Genomic DNA, 21,361 nt, shown 5'->3' on the forward strand with positions numbered 1-21,361 from the left:
GAGATTGAAGTGAAAAGTAGCAGAGACCCCCATGTATATGGGATTACTAACCTTCACCTTAACACCTTGGTGTATGTAGGATGACAGCTGAGAAAGAACAGAGAAATGGGAATATTCTGAAGAGATGACTCAGTGAAGCTATGCATAAGAAGAAAAATTAAGTCAAAGCTGTTTCTAGAACAATTTCAAACGTGGTAGTAACTCCAAGAAAAATAGAAAATAGTATTTGAAGATTTGAGAAACTGACTTTTGTTTCACAATGTTAGATTGATTGAGAAAATGGAGAGAAGCACAAATTACAGTCAAGTAATAATTTGACAATATATATTTTATCACATTCTTTCTGTAAGCGTATCTTTCCTGCATATGAAATGATGCAAGGAACAGATTCCTTTGTTTTCATTATCTTCTAAGAGAAAAATGTATTAGTAAATAGGAAAGGGAATTAAAAACCCCAAATAGATGAAGAGATAGGAAGAAACATTGGCTATTCTAAATGTATTCAGGGGCATGTGAATTATGTTCTAAGATATTTGAGCCAAATTTACAGCCAAACTTGCTGGCCCACAAAGAGATGTGATCAACAAATAAAACATGCTAATGCATTTATGATATTTAAAAACTGGATAGAAGCACATTTCACACACAGTGTAAGAAGCTCCTCAGCAATGATTGCAAGGAAGATTCTAAACTAATTTCTTAGAAGATAATGACCAGGACGGTTATGGACTCACAAAGAAACCCTTTTTTTTAAATATAACCTCATTTACTTTGCCTTTTAGGTGAATATAAGAACAATAGTATGAAAAGATTCTGATAAATATTTATTGATAAAGTTTTTGTCAATAATATGTAGATGCTAGAGAATTAGAAAATATGTTGACATATAAAGAACAAAAATCTAATGTGGAGGAAGATATTCATCTCTTGGCACCTAGGAAACAAGGAGAGAGAAGAAGATGGGGGCCCAGTATCCCCATTCCAAGGCATACTTTCAAAGACCTAACTTCTTTCCATCAGGCCCCACCTTTTGTGGTTCCACAACCTACCAGTAGCTCCACAAGCAGGTTGCAAAGCCTTCAACACATAAGGAACACTTAAGATCTGAACCACAACAAAGTTTGAGATAATCAGTCATTACTTTTTCTTAAAGTACTTTCTTCTCCTTATATATTAAAGTCTTAGCCATGCCATCAGGCTATATCCTGATCTCCTTCATTTTTAAATTAGATTCCTTCCTCCTCTATAAAGTCTGTGGGTTTTTTTACTTTCTCTGATATTCCTCAGTATTATCTTTGTTAGAGTATTTAGTGTATTGTGTTGCATTTGCTACTTACCTATAAATATTTCTGGAATGACCAATTTTCTAATTTGTCTAATTTGTCGACTGAATCAGTCGGCAAAATAAAATGTATTCATATTTTAAGGTTAATTTGGTTTCATAAAAAGTTCCTGAAAAATTTTATGATTAACAGTAGTAAAAACAATTTTGTTAATGAAGGAAATAAAAGCTTTCTTAATTGTGTCATGACATTGTTGAAGCTATTGTTATAATAGGCATTAAATTTTTCTAATGCAAAGTAGCATTAAAAAAATGACTTTTTCACATTTATTAAAAGTATAGGAATAAAACATGTTTCATTTGCTTGTTCATATATGAAGTACTTTCTGATAAGGTTGAATATTATAATTCTCAAATTTCCAATCAGTATTAAATCATTATGAAATTATCTTTCAATATGCATGATACTTATAATAACTTATACTTTAAGGTACATAGACTAAAATAAGAGTAAGAGTAAAACTTTCAGGTTCTACCAGATTTTTACATTTTTATGAAATTTCATTATATGAAGAGAAAAAAACTGAAAAATAATTTATTTTCTGAAATAAACCTATGTATTTTCCTAATGCTTCTCATGATAGTATTTAAAATAAATTAATAATTTAGATATAGAATAGTTGCTGAATTGGCTAAATATAAAAGCTATACATACCTATATACATGTATGTACCTATGCATTTATATAACTGTGTATGTGTGTGTACACTCACGGTTAGATAAACACACACACATATATACTAGTTTTTCAATTTTTTCAAATACAATAGAATTTGCAGGACTATTTTATCTGTAGTAGATATTTAGATTCTTCTTCAAATACTATTAAGAAGATTCTTTAATTGATAAATATGTTTACAACTTTGAGATTTTGGAGTAAAATTAAATACATATGAGTAGCTCGAGAGATTAATTAATTTCACTTTGAAACACTTTTCAAAACTCTATTGAGCTGGGCATGGTAGCATGGCTTTGTAGACTGAGGCAAGAGGATCACAAGTTCAAGGCTAGCTTGGGTGACTTAGCAAGACCATATCTCAAAATAAAAAATAAAATAATTCTCAGCAGGTAGCTCAGTGGTAAAGTACCCTGGGTTTAATTTTCAATACCAAAAAATAAATGAATAAACTATTGATTCATGCTATATACACTTTTTGAAAGCCTTGAAAGTGCCAGGCACCATTCAAATACAGGGGACAAAACAGCCAAACACTGAAGAAAGGAATCTTATTCTTAAAGACCTTGTCTTGTAATTAGGGAAGACAAGCAAAAGGAATTACAAGAAAATATCCAGTGTAGTAATGATGCTAGCATGATATGAATTGAACACAACATGGGCATGAAAAGTCTCAGGGGCACATAAAGCTGAAACAGGGATGCATTCTCACGAGACATACATAATTAGAAAAATATGCCATTTCTGCCAGATAATTGGTCATGGTCAACCTGCTCTTGAAAGTCATAGGCTACAGCCTCACTACCAGGCCCACACAAGTTCACACAAATCTGACCCCTTGCTGCTCCACCTTCTGCACTAGCCACTTTCCTCTCACCCACCAGTACTGATCCACGCAGCCCTTCCTCATTTTCTCTCTTTCTGGGTTAGTTGCTTAAAGAATCTATGCTACATTTTCTACCTCAAATGCATACATTTTTCAAAAAAAATTCTTCAAAATGCTTATGAGGTATCCATGCTATAATGCATAAGTACACAAAGCAGAAAATACTTTGAAAAAATGATAGATTGATGGTTTTATTTATTTGAATTTTTAAAGATTTTAAAACAAATGAAAATTTAAATATATGATGAAAACTTAAATTTCTTATTTCTATATTCATTCTTTGACATATTTTGAGCTAGCAGATACATTTTATCTGACAATATCATCTTTTTATTCTGTGCTACAAAGAATGGTTGTAAACTGGAAGTTAGTTTTTTGAAACTTATATGTAGTAGAAGCCCAAGAATTTGCATTATGTTTTTATGCTCTGAGAGTTGGGAAATTGCAGCTGTGCTGTTTAAGAATCCCCTTCTCGCCAAGGGAAGAATGCTGACAATGACATAAACATACACTCTTAACTTTTTATATTTCCCTAAATCCTAAAAATTAGTGCTCTCCTTTGCATTTTTATATGACTGTGTTATAAAGTGGTTAGTTTTAAAGGAAAAAGTCATAAAATCTCAATAGGTAAAAGGAATATAAAGGTCACTTTATTTAACCTCCTATCAATTTCTAGGGAACAGTTTCTGTAATATCCCTGACAATATCAACCTCCACATGGACACTGTGTCATGGCAAACTTACTATTGTGCAAAGGAACCAACAGGACTTTTAGATAGCTGAATGAAATTTTACTATTCTATGCATATACTCACTAGTCCCTTTTCTGTACATGGTAGCTATAAATATATTTAATTGATTAGAAAATAGTGGGATTTTTAACGTTCAAAATTTTAAATTTCAGAATTTTTATTTCCTGAATTCACATTTATGAAAAGGAAACTGTAAAGCATTTATGTTCCTTCTCATTCATTCAGACTCAAAAATGTAAACTAAGCTCAGCTGAAAATGATCTGTATTACAATAAGAACACAGGGTTTAATAAATTAACTGGTTTTGGAAATAAATTATATGATACATCCAACCAATCAATAATAAAAACCTACATACCAGGCATTGAGGTGACTGACACTGGGGAATAAGATGGGCAGAGTTCCTTTCCTCATTTTTTTTTTTTTGTATTAAATAGACTGAAGGAAACAAATATGTAAATGAAATTGATGACAATTTCAATGAATTTGATCATTTAAAGTAGTCCTGGTAAGATATATTAGTAAATAGTTGTTATGAATTGGAGGGGAGAAATTACTTTGTTTAAGACAGTGATGAGATGTAGTTACCAAGTTTGAATTTCGTAGAATTTTTTCATTCACGTACCATGCTCCTGTCTCAAGCTTGTGGCGAATGGTAGTAGGAATGAATGATTTTTGAAAGCACACCTGTGGCTTTATTAGGGTCTATATATTTAGTAAATTGTTAGACTTACATAATTCTTCTATATCAACAAGCTGATGTCTAGTTAGGGTAGCAGCCCAGCTGACCCTTTCACACCATTAGAGCAGAGTATTAACCAGGAACTTCAGAAACTCAGTGGCAACCTGGAGCACAGTGATTGTCAGGAGAGGAGTTGAGTGTGATATTGAGGAGGGACTTGGAAACCTAAATGAAGTTCCCATGGTGGAAACTAGGGCAAATTCATGACTAGGATTACAGATAAGGAATTCAAGAGATACTGAATTGGAACAAGTGCAGAAGACAATTTGTGGTGATATCCAGGGTTTAAATGCAACTGATGATTATAGTAAGACATGGGATCTGCCTCTCCTGAAGTGAATCTATTGGACAATTGCGTTGACCTAAAAATCCTTATGTAGGTCTTGCTTTTTACCCCATCCAATATATGTGTCACTTGAAGAGTGATACTTTGATGGCTAATTATCTCTCACAAAGGAAGTACATACCTTGTTGATATAGTTAGAATTTGATAAAATTGTATAGTGGAAAAATTTCCTGGAGCTATTCTGCATGGGCTACTTAATGTTAGGTTGATTTTAATGTCTATGATACTTATGGTTGGAATTCTCTAGTCCCATGGAAGGACAAGCTTGAAAATGAAAGAGCATATATGTCAGTGGGAATAGTCAATTTGAGGGAATCTTGGCTATCCAGTGTGACCATTAGTTGGGTTTTAAGGAGTAAGTCAATCCTTAAATGAGAAGTGAAATAGAAAATTTTAACATTTTCCTTATATCCTGAGATACAAATTTGGGGGTGTATGTATATTTCTTGTATATATTTGAACACACATATCCAATACATTTTTGTAATGCTTATAAACACTTTGTATTGTACTCCTTGGCTGTTTGAAGAACATGTGCTGTGAAACAAGGCTATTTGGATTTGTATCTAGGCTGCTGTCTTTACTATGTATCTTGGCAAGTTAATTAACTTCATTTTACCTTCATCTACTCAATGTTCAGAATGAGGATAACACTAGTATCGACCTAACAGAGCTGTGGTGAGGATTAAATGAGTCAATGCATAAAAAGTGCTTAGAACATTGCTTTGCACACACAGGAAGTACTCAGTCTGTGCAGATTATTTTTGTCATGATGATGATTATCATATCTAGGCCCCTGACTGTGAAAGAATAGACTAGTTAATAGAACCTTTATTGAGTAGTATCATTTTTCTATTGACTTTTTATTATGTAAAATTTCCAATAAGGATAAAATTAGAAAAGGGCAATAATGGATATACCTATCCATTATTCAGCTTTAACAATGGTCTTCCCAAGGTCAATATTGCTCCATAGATACTCTACCGAAATTCTTCTCTTCTCCCAGAAAATATCAAAGCAAATCTGAAATAGTAAATATTTCATCTGTACATGTTTTTCTTTTTTTTTTTTCATCACTTATTTTACTTTGTGTATTTTCAGTGTTTTAAAGATAGGGACACATTTCCTTAAATCACAAACAGATTATGATTATCAGTGCTAAAATTCTAAATATTTATTAAATAATCTACTAGGCCTCATATTTTACTAATTATCATTTATACATATATGTACTTTTACAGGACTGTATATTCTTAAAAGTCATTCAAACTATTCTTCCCTTGTATTTCCTCTATGTTGACACCATAACTTTTAAGGAAAAAGAAATAAAAATCTACAAAGTTGAGTTTGAAAAGTTGGGGTCAATCATTAATTGGACTTCTTTCACTTGAAAAATAAAAGAATTTAGGCTAAACGATTTCCAAAGGCATCACACAATGTTGATATTTCCATGATAAATTTTAATCTAAACCCCAGGGGCAAATCATAGTTTAAAGAATCCAATACCTCAGAGCCATTTTATATTTTGGGGAATAATTTAGGAAATATTCTGTTCTTATGCACTTAGCGATGGAATTCATTTTCTATTTGAAGATTCATAAATGAAAAGGAAATATGCAGGAGTGACAAGAGGGCAGGATATCAAACTATAGTACCCTAAGATGTTGCACAGTGTTTCTCTTCACGTTCACTTTACTTTTATAGTAATATTAATTTTGAAAAGGCCTTGGATTTATGTGACATCTTCTCCTCCCGCCCCCTGAAAATTCTCAAAGCACATTTCAGAAACTCATTTTTGGCAGATGTAAATTTAAGTAAATTGGCCAAGGTCACAGCACAATAAGGACAGAGTTATCAAGGGAATGCAGTTTCCTGCTTTTTCCACCATCCATGAAATTAGAGTAACTCCACCCCTTAAAATGAAAGGGTTTACTTTTTTTTTTCTTACTGAAATTATAAACTATGATTTGGAATATTTGTTTTTATCATTAACACAGGCTTTCATGGTGATGTTTCAGGGCCACAGAATGTTTATGTGTGCATTATTCAACTACTATTTCTGCACACATTACAACCTACACAATTTGTTTTTAAAAGGAGAGTGCATTTTTTGTTTGAGCTGAACCATCAGATTTTCTTTTTATGTGGTATGACATGATGAAAAAGCTATCTGTAGGAATAAAACTAGTTCACTTTCTATGGGCAAGCACAGACTGTAAAGTAGATTATTAAAGTACACAGAAATAGAAAATTAGATCAGAAGTGATGTTTTACTGTGAGGTCTTCTTTGGGCCTTATAAAATGAGAAAGAACTAACCTTGTTCTATTTCTGAGTCCTGAAAAAAGCCTCGTAGCAGGCATATCACCTTTAATTAGGTTTCTACTTTGGGGAAGCATTTTACCAGCCCCCTTTCATTTATTTTTAATGATGTTATCACTAACAGGCAAACAGTCCCTTAATAAAACAAAAACAGTTTCTATATAAAGCCTGGTGTACATGTCCTGAGTCAGTCATCTAAAAACAAATGTTATGATTGTTTCCTTTGTGCTCTTAGAACCCTTAATGGCCCTACTGTGCAGATATGCAAAACATCAACCTAGGAAATATAACCGTGTCTGTTATGTAGCTTTCAATAAATACTTTTCCATATTCACTTGCAGGATCAGCAGTGAGGTTAAGCCTACAGGGTCATGGAAAAGGCAGAAAGGTCAATTAAGTGGATCTTTGCAGCAGAAGCTGTGCCAGCTTTTTCTTATACACTTATGACTTATTACTTCAAGAAATAAGCAGAGGTGAAAACAGTCCCAAACGTTTGAAAGTTGAACCAATGTGTGTCGGTATGTGTGCGTGAGTGTGTGTGGGGGGTGCGCCTGTGCATTAAACATAGCTTAATACCATTCCACTTTTGCCAAGAAATTCCAATTTGTGGACAGATTAAAAAATTTAGGCACAGTTACATGTGTACTTAAGTTCTGTTATTTCAGATGATTTTGCTATCAAGGCCAAGTTTAGAAATATTAGTATACAGCTGATCTAGAAATTATTCATACAGTTTTCAGATATACAAATGCAGAATAGCTAAAAATCAAGACTTTATGTTGAAAAAAAATAGCAGAAATATTTTTTACCCTGAAAATACAATTTCATCAGAGCATTAGGGTCCCTGATTTTCTTCAGCTGTCACCCCTGTATGGTTTCCTCATACAGCCTCTTGACCTCCAGTTTTAGTTTTTCCTAAAATTCAATGCCTATCCCTTGCAATTAAGATTTTACTTTTCTTCTTCTATCTCCTCTCAACTCACATCACCTAAAAATAATCTCTTCTTTTTCTAAATAGCCACTGGATTCCATTTGAATCATTCTTTTGGCACAAAACCTTAATGCAATTATAATTGTATACTTATAAAAAATCTTCCTAGAGCTTTCTTCTACCCCAAGATAATGTCTGTGCAATCATTCTGTAATCAATAGGGTGGTTTTTCAATAGAAGGTATTTTTAGTATTATTATCTTGGATGGAGGATAACTTTAGGATGGACAGACTTCTCATTTTTTCATTTTGTATTGTTAGAGTTTTTGCCCCATTTTAGTTCATTCACATATTCTTTCCACAGAAATTAAAAAGTGCTTATACTATATGGCATAGTTAAGATTATAAATATGTTCTCTCCCTGACTAAGGGAGTGGTTCCTAACTTTTATCAGCATCTTCAAGGTGAACTATCCAAAAGTTAAAGAGTCACCCATATAGATGGTAGTTAACATATAGTACGATTAAAATAAATACTTCATGCATTAAATTAGGCAAAACTGTGCATGTAGTATAGTTTAAAGCTAACGTTCAGCCTCCTGCTAAAAAAACACTTAAAATATTTTCCTGCTTGTATTACTTTTTTTTCTTTATTCACCAAATTAAAAATTCAGAGTTCTAATGCTGCTTGAAGGCTGTCTATCCACAGAGCCTCTTTAGTGTTTTTATGTTTCACACATTTCTGTGAAACTTATGCTGGTTACATTTTGTGTAAGTCAAAACAAAAATTCCCTAGGTTGTGCTGCCTAAAGAGAAATTTGTGAACTGGTTCATACTCTTTTGCCTGTTCTCAATTTATTTCTATCATAGTTAATTTTAACTACTCGACAAACTCAGGTTTACATAAAGCAACTGATGCACAAATAATTCTGTTATCAACATGATTTATCTTCACAGAGAAGTAATTGTTATCAACCTTATCAGAGAGAAATTGTGCAGGGCACAAGAACAGGATTTCCTCCATGCCACATTGAAACCAAGTTTCCAATTTAAAATTTATAATCAATTTGATTGTTACTCACTTATACATACTATATATTCATATAACATTTTATATTGTACAAAGTACTTTCACACACATAATCTAATTGGATTTAAACTATAATTCTTTGAGATTACAATCAATGTTTTAAAATGGCTTTGCTGCTCTAAAATTTTGTAGAAACTGGTGGAATCAGTACTAGAACTCATACTTTCTGGACCTAGCGTAGTTTGCTTTTCATTTTACCATAGATATATGACATAGGATTGTGATGTTCATTTTATAAACTATCACTAGTAACTTTAAATTGAGAATTTGAAAAATGAATATAAAATTAAATGTAAGAAATAAATCTTATTCCAGGGTACATCTAGATATTTTGTAAATATTAGAAGATACACAAAAGTCATGTCTCTAAATTTTAATGCTCTATGTAAAAATTCTTTATTTTCTGGGATGATGAAAATAGAAAAAAAAAACTACATGACCATTTTCTTACCTAAGATTACAATCTGAGGTAATATTATTCACTTTATTATTAGTTTCTCTTGCCATTTAACCCAGAATGTCTAGGCAAGGAGTAAGTCAATATGAACTATGATTGTCCTTAGTTTAAACATGTGTGTGTTATGCCTGGAAATAATTTTCAAATTTTTTTTTCTATACACCAATCCTTAAAATTTTAGATTATCTGTGAATCTATTCCTGGTGAATAATTTGGCTGACAAGTTTATAAAAACACTCATAGGTATATCTTACTATACATTTATGATGGATATTATTTTGAAAACAAAGAAAAATTCATATTAGAGAAATTTATCACTGCTGAAGGGAAGTACCATATGCTTTAGAATTTTTGTCAACTTTTTTTTTCATTTTGTCAGTGCAGAAATAATTTTCATACAAACTCTCAGATCTTTTTTAAACATTAAAAATATGTAATTTTTCCATTTTAATAATAATGTTATTTCTATTTCACATCAAGATTAATAAATATGAGTCCCCTTGAAATATAGATCTTTCTAAAAGTGATTGTTGTATGTCTAAAATTTAAGATAATAAGACATCAGAGGCTATTACACACACAAACACACCCACACACACAGACACATACTTGAAAGAATATATAATCCAAACCCAGAGGAATCAGTTGTGAAAATAACAACTGAGTTAGATTTTATTCACAGGAAAGAAAACATTTTAAAAGTAGAGACCTATTATTTTTTTAAACATCATTGTTCCTTAGGATATCCTGCTAAATTGTTATGTGTGATAAGATTGGAAGGGGAAAAAAAGCTTGTCTTACAGAGGTATCAATCTTACTGATGGTCAGTTATTAAAAAGTGACTTAAAATATGAGTAGAATCATGAAATGAGTGATGAGAAAAATGAAATATCATTTTTATCCTTTATTCATTTAAGACTTTTAAAAATATTTTTCTCTTTCATTTCTCCATTTCCTTGACCTACTCTGTTGCTATAATTGTCAATATTATATGATTATCCAAATGTTAATCAGTAATTTTTCTGGTCATAAAATAAAATTATTTGTTTAATTATAATATGTGCAAACTCCATTCTTCTTTATGAAATCTCTGTAGTTCCCTGAAACTGGATTAAAATACAAGAATCCTTTAAAGTTAATAGCTACACTTTTTGGAAAATTAGAAATAACAACTTGCCTAGATAACTAGTGTTCATTGCCTCTTCTAGATTCTGATTGCTTTCTACATTCCCTGTTTGTGGCTGCACAATTCTAGTTCTGACTCTTCTTCACTTTGTCTCCTCCTTTTCTCTGGGTCTCTGTCTTTTTCAACTCTCCCTCTGCCTTAGTTTTCTAAGGATACTTGTCAGTAGACTTAGGGCCCATCCTAAGAAGGATAATCTCCATAATCTCCTCATCTCAAGATTTTTAATTATGTCTCTGTCTAGAGTTGGAATGAACCAGTATTCCAAATAAAATAACATTACCAGATTCTAAGAATTACACATGTATGTATATTATGGTGGTCACCATTCAATCCACTATAGAAATACAAAGGAATTCCTTGTATGATTCTTGCAACTTTTCCATTAGTTTAAAATATTTAAAATGAGATATTAAAGACAAAAATCCAAAAATCATGGCATCTGAAGAGCCAACTTTCTGTAAAAGAAAAAAAAATTTAAATGTGAATATTAAACCAAAATAAGTATTTTGTGAATTTTTACTTTATCATCAAACACACTTTGAAGTCAGAGATTATGTGATGTCAAAACCACTACATTTTCTGACCTCTCAAACTTTTCCTTTAATCTTAGAACATTTAGGATATCACAGGTCATTTTTATTTAAAAAGGAAGACCATGTTCTCAACTTTACAATCTTTGTAGGAAGAAGTAAAAGAGGTTTTCTATGATAATTGCTGTGAAATGATAAGTTTTTCTCAGATAAGAAAGCATTGTGACCCAAAGAAATATCTTTGATTAGTTCAAACTTTGATTTGTTTGTCTTCTTTTAGGAAATGATCTTAAGAATCATCCTCCCCCTCCATTTTTAAATAATAATTCTGTCCTAAATTTGATTGTTTTTTCCCCTACGTATTGAAAGAAAAATGACCTTATATAATATATCCACTGTGTAAAATGATGAATGAATGAATCCACTCAAATAAATTTATATGGAGTGATAGTTCATTTTCACATATTTGGAACTTTGATGACCAAAATGACATTCCACTGAAGTAATAGCAGAAAAAATAGGCAGGCAGGCATGCACGTACACAATCACACATGCAGAACAATTTTAATCTTTTGCTGGAATTAACAGTATCTAAAGGAATAATGATGGGAGGCAAATTTTTACTAGGTATGAGAATTAGCTATTTGACAATAAGTCACTGTAATCTACTTGAGTCTCTTAAGGCTTTCAGATTGTACTTTCTGCATTCTGTCTAGCACATTGTTTATTGGAGGTAAATTTTGGCTACTTGAAAGTAGGCATCATGAGTATAAAAGAGATTTAATTCATAGAACAGGAACTGTAGTCAAGCACAAATTCCTGAAATTAAATTAAATAATCATGGGATGATGGAACTTAGAATCAAACATGTGTGTGCATGTGTATGTATACAACATTTTTCTTTTATTCTTGGACAATTTTTGAGAAATGTGGAGTCACAGATGCTAAAGCTGAGAGCAACCTCAGGCGGTCATCTGGTTCTGTGCATTTCTTTAAGAGACAAGCAATTATTATCCCCATGATCTATTAAGCCACATTTTCTTTAGCATGTGACAGCTAAGGTGATGCTGATCGAAAAATATTGCTCTCCATTCTTAAACAATTTCACATGCACATAGATGTTTAACAAGCCCCTTTTCAGAGCTATTATGAGAAAACACTAGCAGCCTTGGTCTGAAAGAGTAATTTATGATATCTAGGTAAATGGTGTCCAAGATCACCTTGCTCACATTAGCCATGCGGTAGCTCTACCCCTGCACTGCAGTCTTTCTTTAACCCTAGTGACAAGTGTGATAAAAAAAATAATGACACCATGGGTCCTACTTGAGTTGCTTACTCTGTTTCTTTTTCTAGTACCTGCTGCCTCAGATCATCTGTCAGTAAGTTAACAGAGGAGGGAATGGAAGGAGAAACTGCAGAGGAGTGAGTGAGTGAGTGTGAGGAGAACAGTTAATAGGAAGCCTTGTGTCTGGTACTTCTCTCCCCAACCTTTCTTCCCTTTGGTTCATTAACTAGAAATGTGGAAAGGTGAGGAAATGAATTTAACTTGTTCTGACATTAGTGAGGGACAGGAAGTGTGGCAGCTTCCATAATATTTCTGCCCCAGAGAGAGGTAATTGGAAAACGTGTTGTGTGGTTAGATGTTGTAATGAAAAATAAAAGAATGATCGAGGAGAACAGTGGAATCAAATTATAAGCATAAGACAAGTGTGCTGAAGTTTTTAGCAACTTGCAAAATTGAGAGATACTATCAGGACTGTGCAAATACATTGCTCTGATTAATTTTCCTGGGGTGAAATATGAAAATATTTATAAAATTAGGAATCCTGCCCTGAATAAAATTTTCCCTGTGATTAAAATAAACTAAAATCAGCCATGACTTGTCTCTATCTCATAAAGAACTGTAAAATTGTCAAATGACAAAGAACTGAATAAAATGATTTCACTGTGTGGGGAAAAATGTATACTTGATCATTACTCTAAATTGCTTAAAAGGTTGAAGAATATTTAATAAATGAAGTAAAGACTATCTTAGAGGTTATAAATTTTTATTTTCTAAATATTGTTATGAAAGTTGTATTTTATTACTCTTTCTTCAGATCCTCCTTTTCATACACAAAAGCTATAGTTGAAATTTAAATATGAAGGTAAAAGATGTTCAAGTTCAAAAGAATTAAATCTTTGACTTTAACGACAGTGAATAATTCAGTTATAATTTAGGAAGAATGTATTTGGACTCTAGGTTTTCCTTTTAGATGTGAAATGAAATATTTTAATTGTTTATTCCTTTTTATGGTTCTTAAGACTATATTTGAACAAATCATTAATATAACGGAAGGGTTAATTGAGAAGGAAATGCCCCGATATACAAAGCATTCCTCTGATATGAAGCTCTAGAAATATTCTATTGTCAATCCAAAGAGAACAAACTAAAATGAGATAATTGGGAAGGTGCCCATAAAGTCAGCCTGAATATATTATCACAACTATATATGAGATAATATTTGTTTTAAAAAGATTCTATGGCACTGTAAACTCAGTCTCATTAGAGACTGCATTTAAAAGGCTTATAAAGTTACTCATTAATGTTATCTTGTTGTATCTCCACAGCTTTTTCATTAAAGAAAATTCAGCAGAAAGCATTTTCTCCTGATAGCAGGAACCAATTTGCAATAAATGTTCTGGAAACCACTAGGGAAGCCATTACTGAGGTCTAATAAAAACAGACAAGCGTAACTTGTTCTATATTTTTGTTTCAATCACATACAGATGAGACCCCGCTTTCTACACCAACCGCAAGAGACAGCCTTGACAAACTTTCTCTAACTGGGCATGGACAACCACTACCTCCAGGGTTTCCATCTCCTTTTCTGTTTCCTGATGGATTGTCTTCCATAGAGACCCTTCTGACTAATATTCAGGTAGGTCTTTTTGCTATCTGGAGGAAAAGAACATAGAACCCTCATATGTAGAATTTCTTTCTAAAATTCATCCTATTCCAACTTAATCTATTCATAGTATAGAACAAGCTGTGGTATTAAACTTTTTCTCAGAAGAGGAAGATTTCAAACTTGCTACACTAATCAAATTGGTTTAAAATACTCAAATGTGTATATTAAGCCATAATAAAAACTTACATAAAAATTTCATGCACATTTAGAAAAACATTCTGCCTAAACGGCTTTCTTTGTTGCCAACTAATTGGATAAAAGTTAACTGTTTAGTTTGTCTAATTTATTAAATGACAGCACACCAGTTCTAATAAATATTTAGATCTTTTTAAACTGCTGGACTTCCAGTGAGGAAATGGTATGTTTAGTCATTTTAAATATGTCTAATATAGAAGAATCCAAAAAATCCCTTCTTTCATAAATAAGTTTGTTTCAATTAGTAGGGTTTCTTCAAAGAATAGACTTCAAAAAGCTGTACAAAATTTTCCACGGATTTCCTATGTGGTCCTCAGGATGTATATTTTATGTACGTACATTATGAATCAAAGATACTTACAGTTAACAATAACATAGAGCATGGAGCCAAGATAATAAGAGTGTTCGAAATGGAAGAAAACAATTTTCTTGCCCACACATGAAGTGATCATGTGGACCCCAGATGGAGATTTTTGCCATCTACTTTTCCATATTTGGAGTAGCTAGTGTTAAGCATGAGTTTACAGACAATAGTACTCGTAAGTTTCTCTTTTTAAAAAATTTTTGCTCTAACACTCCATCTTCAGTGATATTTCTCTGCACATATTTCCTACCATATTAATCTTTCTCCCAGTAGAAATGTAATTAATTTTATTTACCTCTCCAAGGACATAACAGAAGGCCTTTAATGTAACATATCTTCTCATCTATTAATGTGGCATTTTTAATACTAATGTAATTAGAGTTTTCAGAACTGTATTCAACATTAAGGTTTTATATCTCTGTAATTGAAATAAGTCATCAATCCAGCCTAAACTTAATCATAGACCAATAATTGATTATATTTTTAAATAAACATAAGACATTTTCCCCTCAATTTCACTTGTATTATTGTTTTCCATGAGTTAAAGTTTGTAGTAAATTTTCTCTTTCATTAAATGCTTTCAGAAAATATCCCTCAACATTTCTGGATTTAAATTCTGAAAACTAGAGAAAAAATTCATTTTCTTGTGTATACAACTGCACATGAAGTAAAGAAAAACCCATTTGTATGTGTGTTCCTTAACTAAAAACTCTTTGACCAGATGAGTGAGAATTTAATTCCAGTTTCAGCACAGAAAGCATTTCTAGGCTTCATCTGTATAAGCCCATGCACTCATCTGAAGAGTAAGTTTACACATGAACCCTTCCATTATATGTGGACATCACGTATCTTAGTCAAAAACTGACAGTTTGAGAGTATTCTACCACCCACTCTATGCCAGAAACGCTAAGACTAAAGGATGCTACCCACATCAGCTCAAATTCATTATTCTCTTAAAAGTAAAAGAAAAAATAGAGAAGAAAATGCCAGCTTTAAAATGCACAGATTCTAGACAATTTATTTATTGAAGTGGCCTTAAGCCTGATGTGCTCTCCTTTCCAATCATATACCTTGCAGATATCTTTTAGTAACAGTTAATGGTAGGATGATAGTCAAGACAAACTATTTATTTCCAATCCAAATTATGGGGACCTTAAACTGATAAAATTAGAACATCTACAACAGGAATGTTTCATTAAAAAAATTATGCTTATCTACTTCAATCTTACAGGTATGTACACACATGTAGGCATTATAGCTACGTGTAAATATGCATGTAAAGTAAAACACAGATTGACTCTTAATGAGTTCCATGCACAAATGCATACACATACAAATATATGCACATATACATGCATACGTACACATTTACAAATGCATATATACATGCTATATTTATGATAGGTATGAGTTCACATCATTTTAGAAAAGATAATAGATGCTGTTATTATTGCCACATTTATTGAGTTATGATAATATCCTAAGAATGGTACAGAATGTTTAAATAGTCATGACCCTAGCTTATTAGACATACAGTATAAATGTGTTTGCTGTCTAAATTCTAATTTGAGTAATTACAGTCTGCCTACCTCAATTTCTGCTGAAGTTTCAATTATATATAATGGTGTTCTCAGCATTCTAGTCTAAATGGTAACATACATGTTGTGTAGCAAGTTTAAGTCTCCATATTTCTTCTGAAAATATTTTATTGTTATTAAAATTCATGGCCAACAAACTCAACTAGTGTGTTTATATTGCTCCAATAGTAAATAATTTAATTTCATGATATACTATAATTTGACAATTCTTGATTAGTGATTTTATGATGAATAATAAAAGGTCCCCTACATAATACCATTATCAAAACTGAATTTTCATAATTGTCATTTATTTCTGCTTTAAAATAAGATCTTTAGAAAATATATATATATAACTGGGCACTAGATTTTTATTAACTAGTGGGGATATACTACCCTTTATTGACATTTGAGGTTTTTGGAAATTAAAAGTAATAATAGATAAAGATGCTCACAGTAAAGGATAGTAATTTTACATTAATGAGAGATATTAAGATATATATCAATCTTTGTTTTTAGAATTTCATTTATTTTATGTGGAATTTTACTTGTGTTTTCAATATGAGTAATCTTTCATCATGACTTTTTTCTTCAAACATGTTTGAGGAACTCCTTAGAGATTTCACATGAGGAAAAATTTTAGTGGCAATTATCTGGATATGATACCTTCAGATATTGACTATCACTAGAATGCATTCAAAGAATAATCCTAACCACTATTCCCTATTTTAACTTCCATGCTATTAATCACAATAACCTATTAGTATATAGGATTAGATGCAAATTAGCTGTTTATCCATCTTTTTACAAAAATGGTACAAATGGCTTACCATTATTATAATAAGAATAGATAAGTAAAAAATGAAAATGTAAAATATGGTAAAGAATGTAAAATTTAATTAGGGATGAGGTGAGCATTGAAGAGTTTTGCTATAAAAAGTGTATGGTTCATTATGGTTTGCCTACACAGAGAAATTAAGCAAACCAGGAAAACTCAAATGGAATATTCACATCACAATAAATAAATTCACTATAGCGAATTTGCTAATAAACAGACAAATTCCAACCATGGTATCTAAGAAATATTGTCTATTTTTGTGTTGAAGGGCATAAAATAAAAAGTAATTTAAGTATTAACCCGAAATATCTATCTTAAAGTCTTTAACATTTCAATATTATAGTCAGTCATTCTATTTCTCATACATTTTAAAAGAAATTAATAATTTGTTCATTTGCATTATACACAATAAAGAGGCATACAAAAAATTAGAAGAAAATATTTCAAATAAACAATAGAATATGACACTGACTTCAAAATATGAGTTGTCTAAAATTAAAATATGTTGGTATTATATGTTTTCTCATTTGGTCATAATTATATAAGTGATTTTCTCACCTTTGTTCCCATTCCCAATTTAGAAAAGACCATAAAATATTAAAATATCCCAAGATTATAAACACACTTTATTATGATGAAGAGAGTAGCAGTAATCTCTGCAAAACCTGGAATATATATCAAATTTTAAAATTTATATCATATTCAAACATATATATGCAAATTTATAACAAATGCAATTTTAATGTGCCGTCTTTACAGTAATTATGCACATTTTACACTGATTTTTCTTATCAGTCTATACAATGGATTTTATTGTTATCCCCACTTTACATATAAGATTATGGAGGCAGATATGGTCACAGAGTGGTGGTAAAGTCTGAATTTAAACACAGGTTGACTTCCATGTTGTCATATTATAAGACATGACCATATGAATTATAAGATGCATTTGTTTATACCTAGAAGTGCTTTCTCTTGGGGAGTCTGTCATTAATCATTTTTGGAAAACAATAACTAGAACAATAGACTAAGTATATTTTTTTCATTGCTAAAAGAACTTCTATGATAATGCATTAGCTGATATTGTTATTCTTTTTCCATCTAAAAAAAAAATTCTGGTTCCAAAGAACATGATCCCTTTTCATTCTGCAAAGAGATAGGAAAATAGTAAAAGGAAAAACAAAAACAAAAAAAGATTAAGTAGATGAGGTTCTGATCTTGGCTTAGTCAACTCTCTAGTTTGGGATTTGGATCAGTCATCTTATCATTCTGACCTTGTTTGTTTTTAATTTTTAAAATGTTTGAGTAGAATGAGTGATTGCTAAATTGTGTTCAACTAGGATATTTTACTCTCATTAGAAGTAATACATTATTGAGCACAAATTTTATCACATAAGTTTCAGGGACACTCAAGGACACTTTCTTATCTTATTCTGAAATAAATTTGCATAGAATATAAACATGAACCAGGTAAGTTTTTGCTCTTGGTTATAAATAGCATGTCAGGACATTGTTCTTTCATGCCAATATTACTTGAAGTCTTATGCAGGCAGATATTTGTACTTTCTAAGCTATAGATAGTAGCAACTTTGCTACATCAATGGGAGTGCTCTTGAACAAATCCTAATTCTCTCAAAAAATCATGAAAATAATTTACAAGGTAGATTATTTTAGAAAACAAGAACATTTGTGTATTATGAAAACCATCATGCTTCACATATGGAAAACAAATCTGAGGCCAACGAAGCATTTTGTCTCATAATTGCTGTGCCACACAATAAGCTTAAAATGTATTTCTTTAGAACTGTCACTACCCCAACTTCATTCTTCTGAGAACTTGAATTCCCCATGGAAAAAAGATCATGTTTTAAACCCTCTATCTTTTACTGTCTTTCCCATCGTTACCACACGTTTGGCTAGATATTGGATATCCAAGTGAGACACAGCATTTAGTGTGATCTTTTGCACACCATCTATCTGGAAAATTTACAGAAGTTACACAAATCCAAAAGTATTATCATCAGTAATGGCTGAAACAGTGTTTTAATAATTTGTAGATGTTGTGAATACTACTTGATACTGCTTCTTCCCAGCCCCCTGCTGCATTTAAATTTAATCGTTTTTCTGTATTTTTTGTAGCAGAGCTGTCACTGGCAATAAAATACTTTTGCATATGCATCAGTTTGGCTCTAGTGCAGATTTTTGTTCACACTGGACTCCTACTGATGTGCACAGATTTAAAGTCTAAGAATTAAGTTTAATTTTATATATAGCTTATAAGTAGTCCCTACAGAGTATTGGATCCTAAAAGCTAATATTTTTCAGACATAATCAGCAGGAATAGTAATGTATTACCATTAGCCACATTTTAACAAAAGGAAACAGTTAACATAAAAGCTCTTAGCAACTTCATTCTTTACAAACGAATATTAATGTAAAATTAAACAAATTAGAATTGCAGTTTAACATTATTCAACATGTTTATTCATCATGATTGTTTCATATTTAAAGAACACCAAAATATTGTGTTTTGTCAGCCAAGGACAATAATAGTTTAATAGTAATTTATTTTAAACAGCTACTGATAATACAACCAATCAACACATTAAGTGGTGCCAACATTGGCATCTTGCTAAATAATCTCTAGACATTGCACAGAGAGTACATCTTTCAAAGATAAGTCAACAAGAGCAATCAGAGCAGAAAATTAGAATTTGGTATCTTAGAATTAAAATACAGCTAAACTAAAGTTTTAATTGGGGTGATCTAAAAGGGCACTTGATGTAATGATCTCTTTCATTTGTTACTAATTGTTTGTTCCTGATGAAGAAGAAACATACAGGAATGTTGGATTGAGCTAAGATGGCAGTTTCCTTAGCAGCTATGTTTTATTGTTAAACAACAAAAGAGTGGGGAGGGGTCAATTGTCACATAGAAATCCTTCTACAGTTTCTTTCATATCAAACAAGAAATATCCAAGGAAATTCAGGGTCAGGTATAAGAAATACAAAATAATTTATGTGTGTTTGAAAAGAGAATAAAAATGGCTTACAACTTTGCAAAAAGCTGCATTGGTGGGCTGAAGTAAGGTTACACCTTTGCTGGACTTACAAATCAAGTTGGAGTTGAAATTCCCGATTGACACTGCTCATATTGAGTGTTGAAGGGGGTCTCATCTTCAAGTATATCTACAGATGGTCTCAACTTCCATCTCATTTATAATTTCAAATGAAAAATTTAGTATGTGATATTCACATACTAACACAAAGTATTTTCAACTTCAAACCAGCACTTCTTATTCTTGAATTGATGAAGATAGAAATTTTAATTTCAATTTTACTAGTAATTTTTGGTCCATTACATAGAGAAAGCTTTCTATATGTTTAACATATTCTCATAATCTTCTTGTCCAAAAAAATCTTAAGATACTGCTAATTTTTAAAAGAATATAGTAAGCCAAATTTTATGTATATATCCCCATAATTAGTCATATGAATAAATATTCTTTTTTAATAATTTTCCTGAATGTTACTCTCAGATTGCTAGAACCATTTTACACCATTTGCATTCAAACAACTTTGGTTTGAATACTTTAAATTTATTACAAATTTCAAGAAGAATATAGTACTATTATAATAATTTCTATTCATGAAGTTTCTGCACTCTAATATGTGCTACGCGCTCTCTGGACACTAGGTACAATAGTGCAAAGCAAGAGAAAATAATCCTACCTCAGAGTATACATTTTACTGGAAAAACACAATATAACTTAATAAACAGATGTGTGCCAATATTACCTAGTGTTAAATGCTTTGAAGAATTTTAAGGAGAGGAACTAGATATTTTTTGAGGCTATTCCAAGTTTGATGGTAAAAAAAAGACATCTCTTGAATGGTGACTTTGTGTAAGCCACTCAAAGATTTAGAGGACAAGCATTCAGGAGGGGAAGAGAAAGAGCAAAATCCCTGAGACAGAAACAAATTGTTGAACTGAGAAAAACAAAGAACATTGCAGTTGGTATGATCATGTTAGAACGTGGAAGAATGAACTCCAAGAGAGTAAGGAGACTGCCAGGATCACATAGGGCTGTATCAACCATGTCAGATAACTACTTGCATCAGATTTTCACCTACATTTTCTTTTCAGTTCTTGTTTTATTGGTGCATTATAATTTTACACA

General features: G+C 31.6%; 1 protein-coding gene across 3 annotated transcripts in view; it reads left to right on the forward strand.

Moving 5' to 3' along the window:
• DACH1 (dachshund family transcription factor 1) overlaps window positions 1–21,361 on the forward strand; it is a 394,019-nt gene that overhangs the window by 332,500 nt on the left and 40,158 nt on the right. For all 3 annotated transcript variants that reach the window (XM_079138922.1, XM_079138923.1, XM_079138924.1), the window contains one exon: window positions 14,026–14,177. In XM_079138922.1, coding sequence (XP_078995048.1) covers window positions 14,026–14,177 — 152 coding nt within the window. The remainder of the gene's footprint in view (window positions 1–14,025; window positions 14,178–21,361) is intronic.

The sequence above is a fragment of the Sciurus vulgaris genome, assembly GCF_902686455.1.
Source record: "Sciurus vulgaris genome assembly, chromosome: 4".
Lineage (NCBI taxonomy): Eukaryota > Metazoa > Chordata > Mammalia > Rodentia > Sciuridae > Sciurus > Sciurus vulgaris.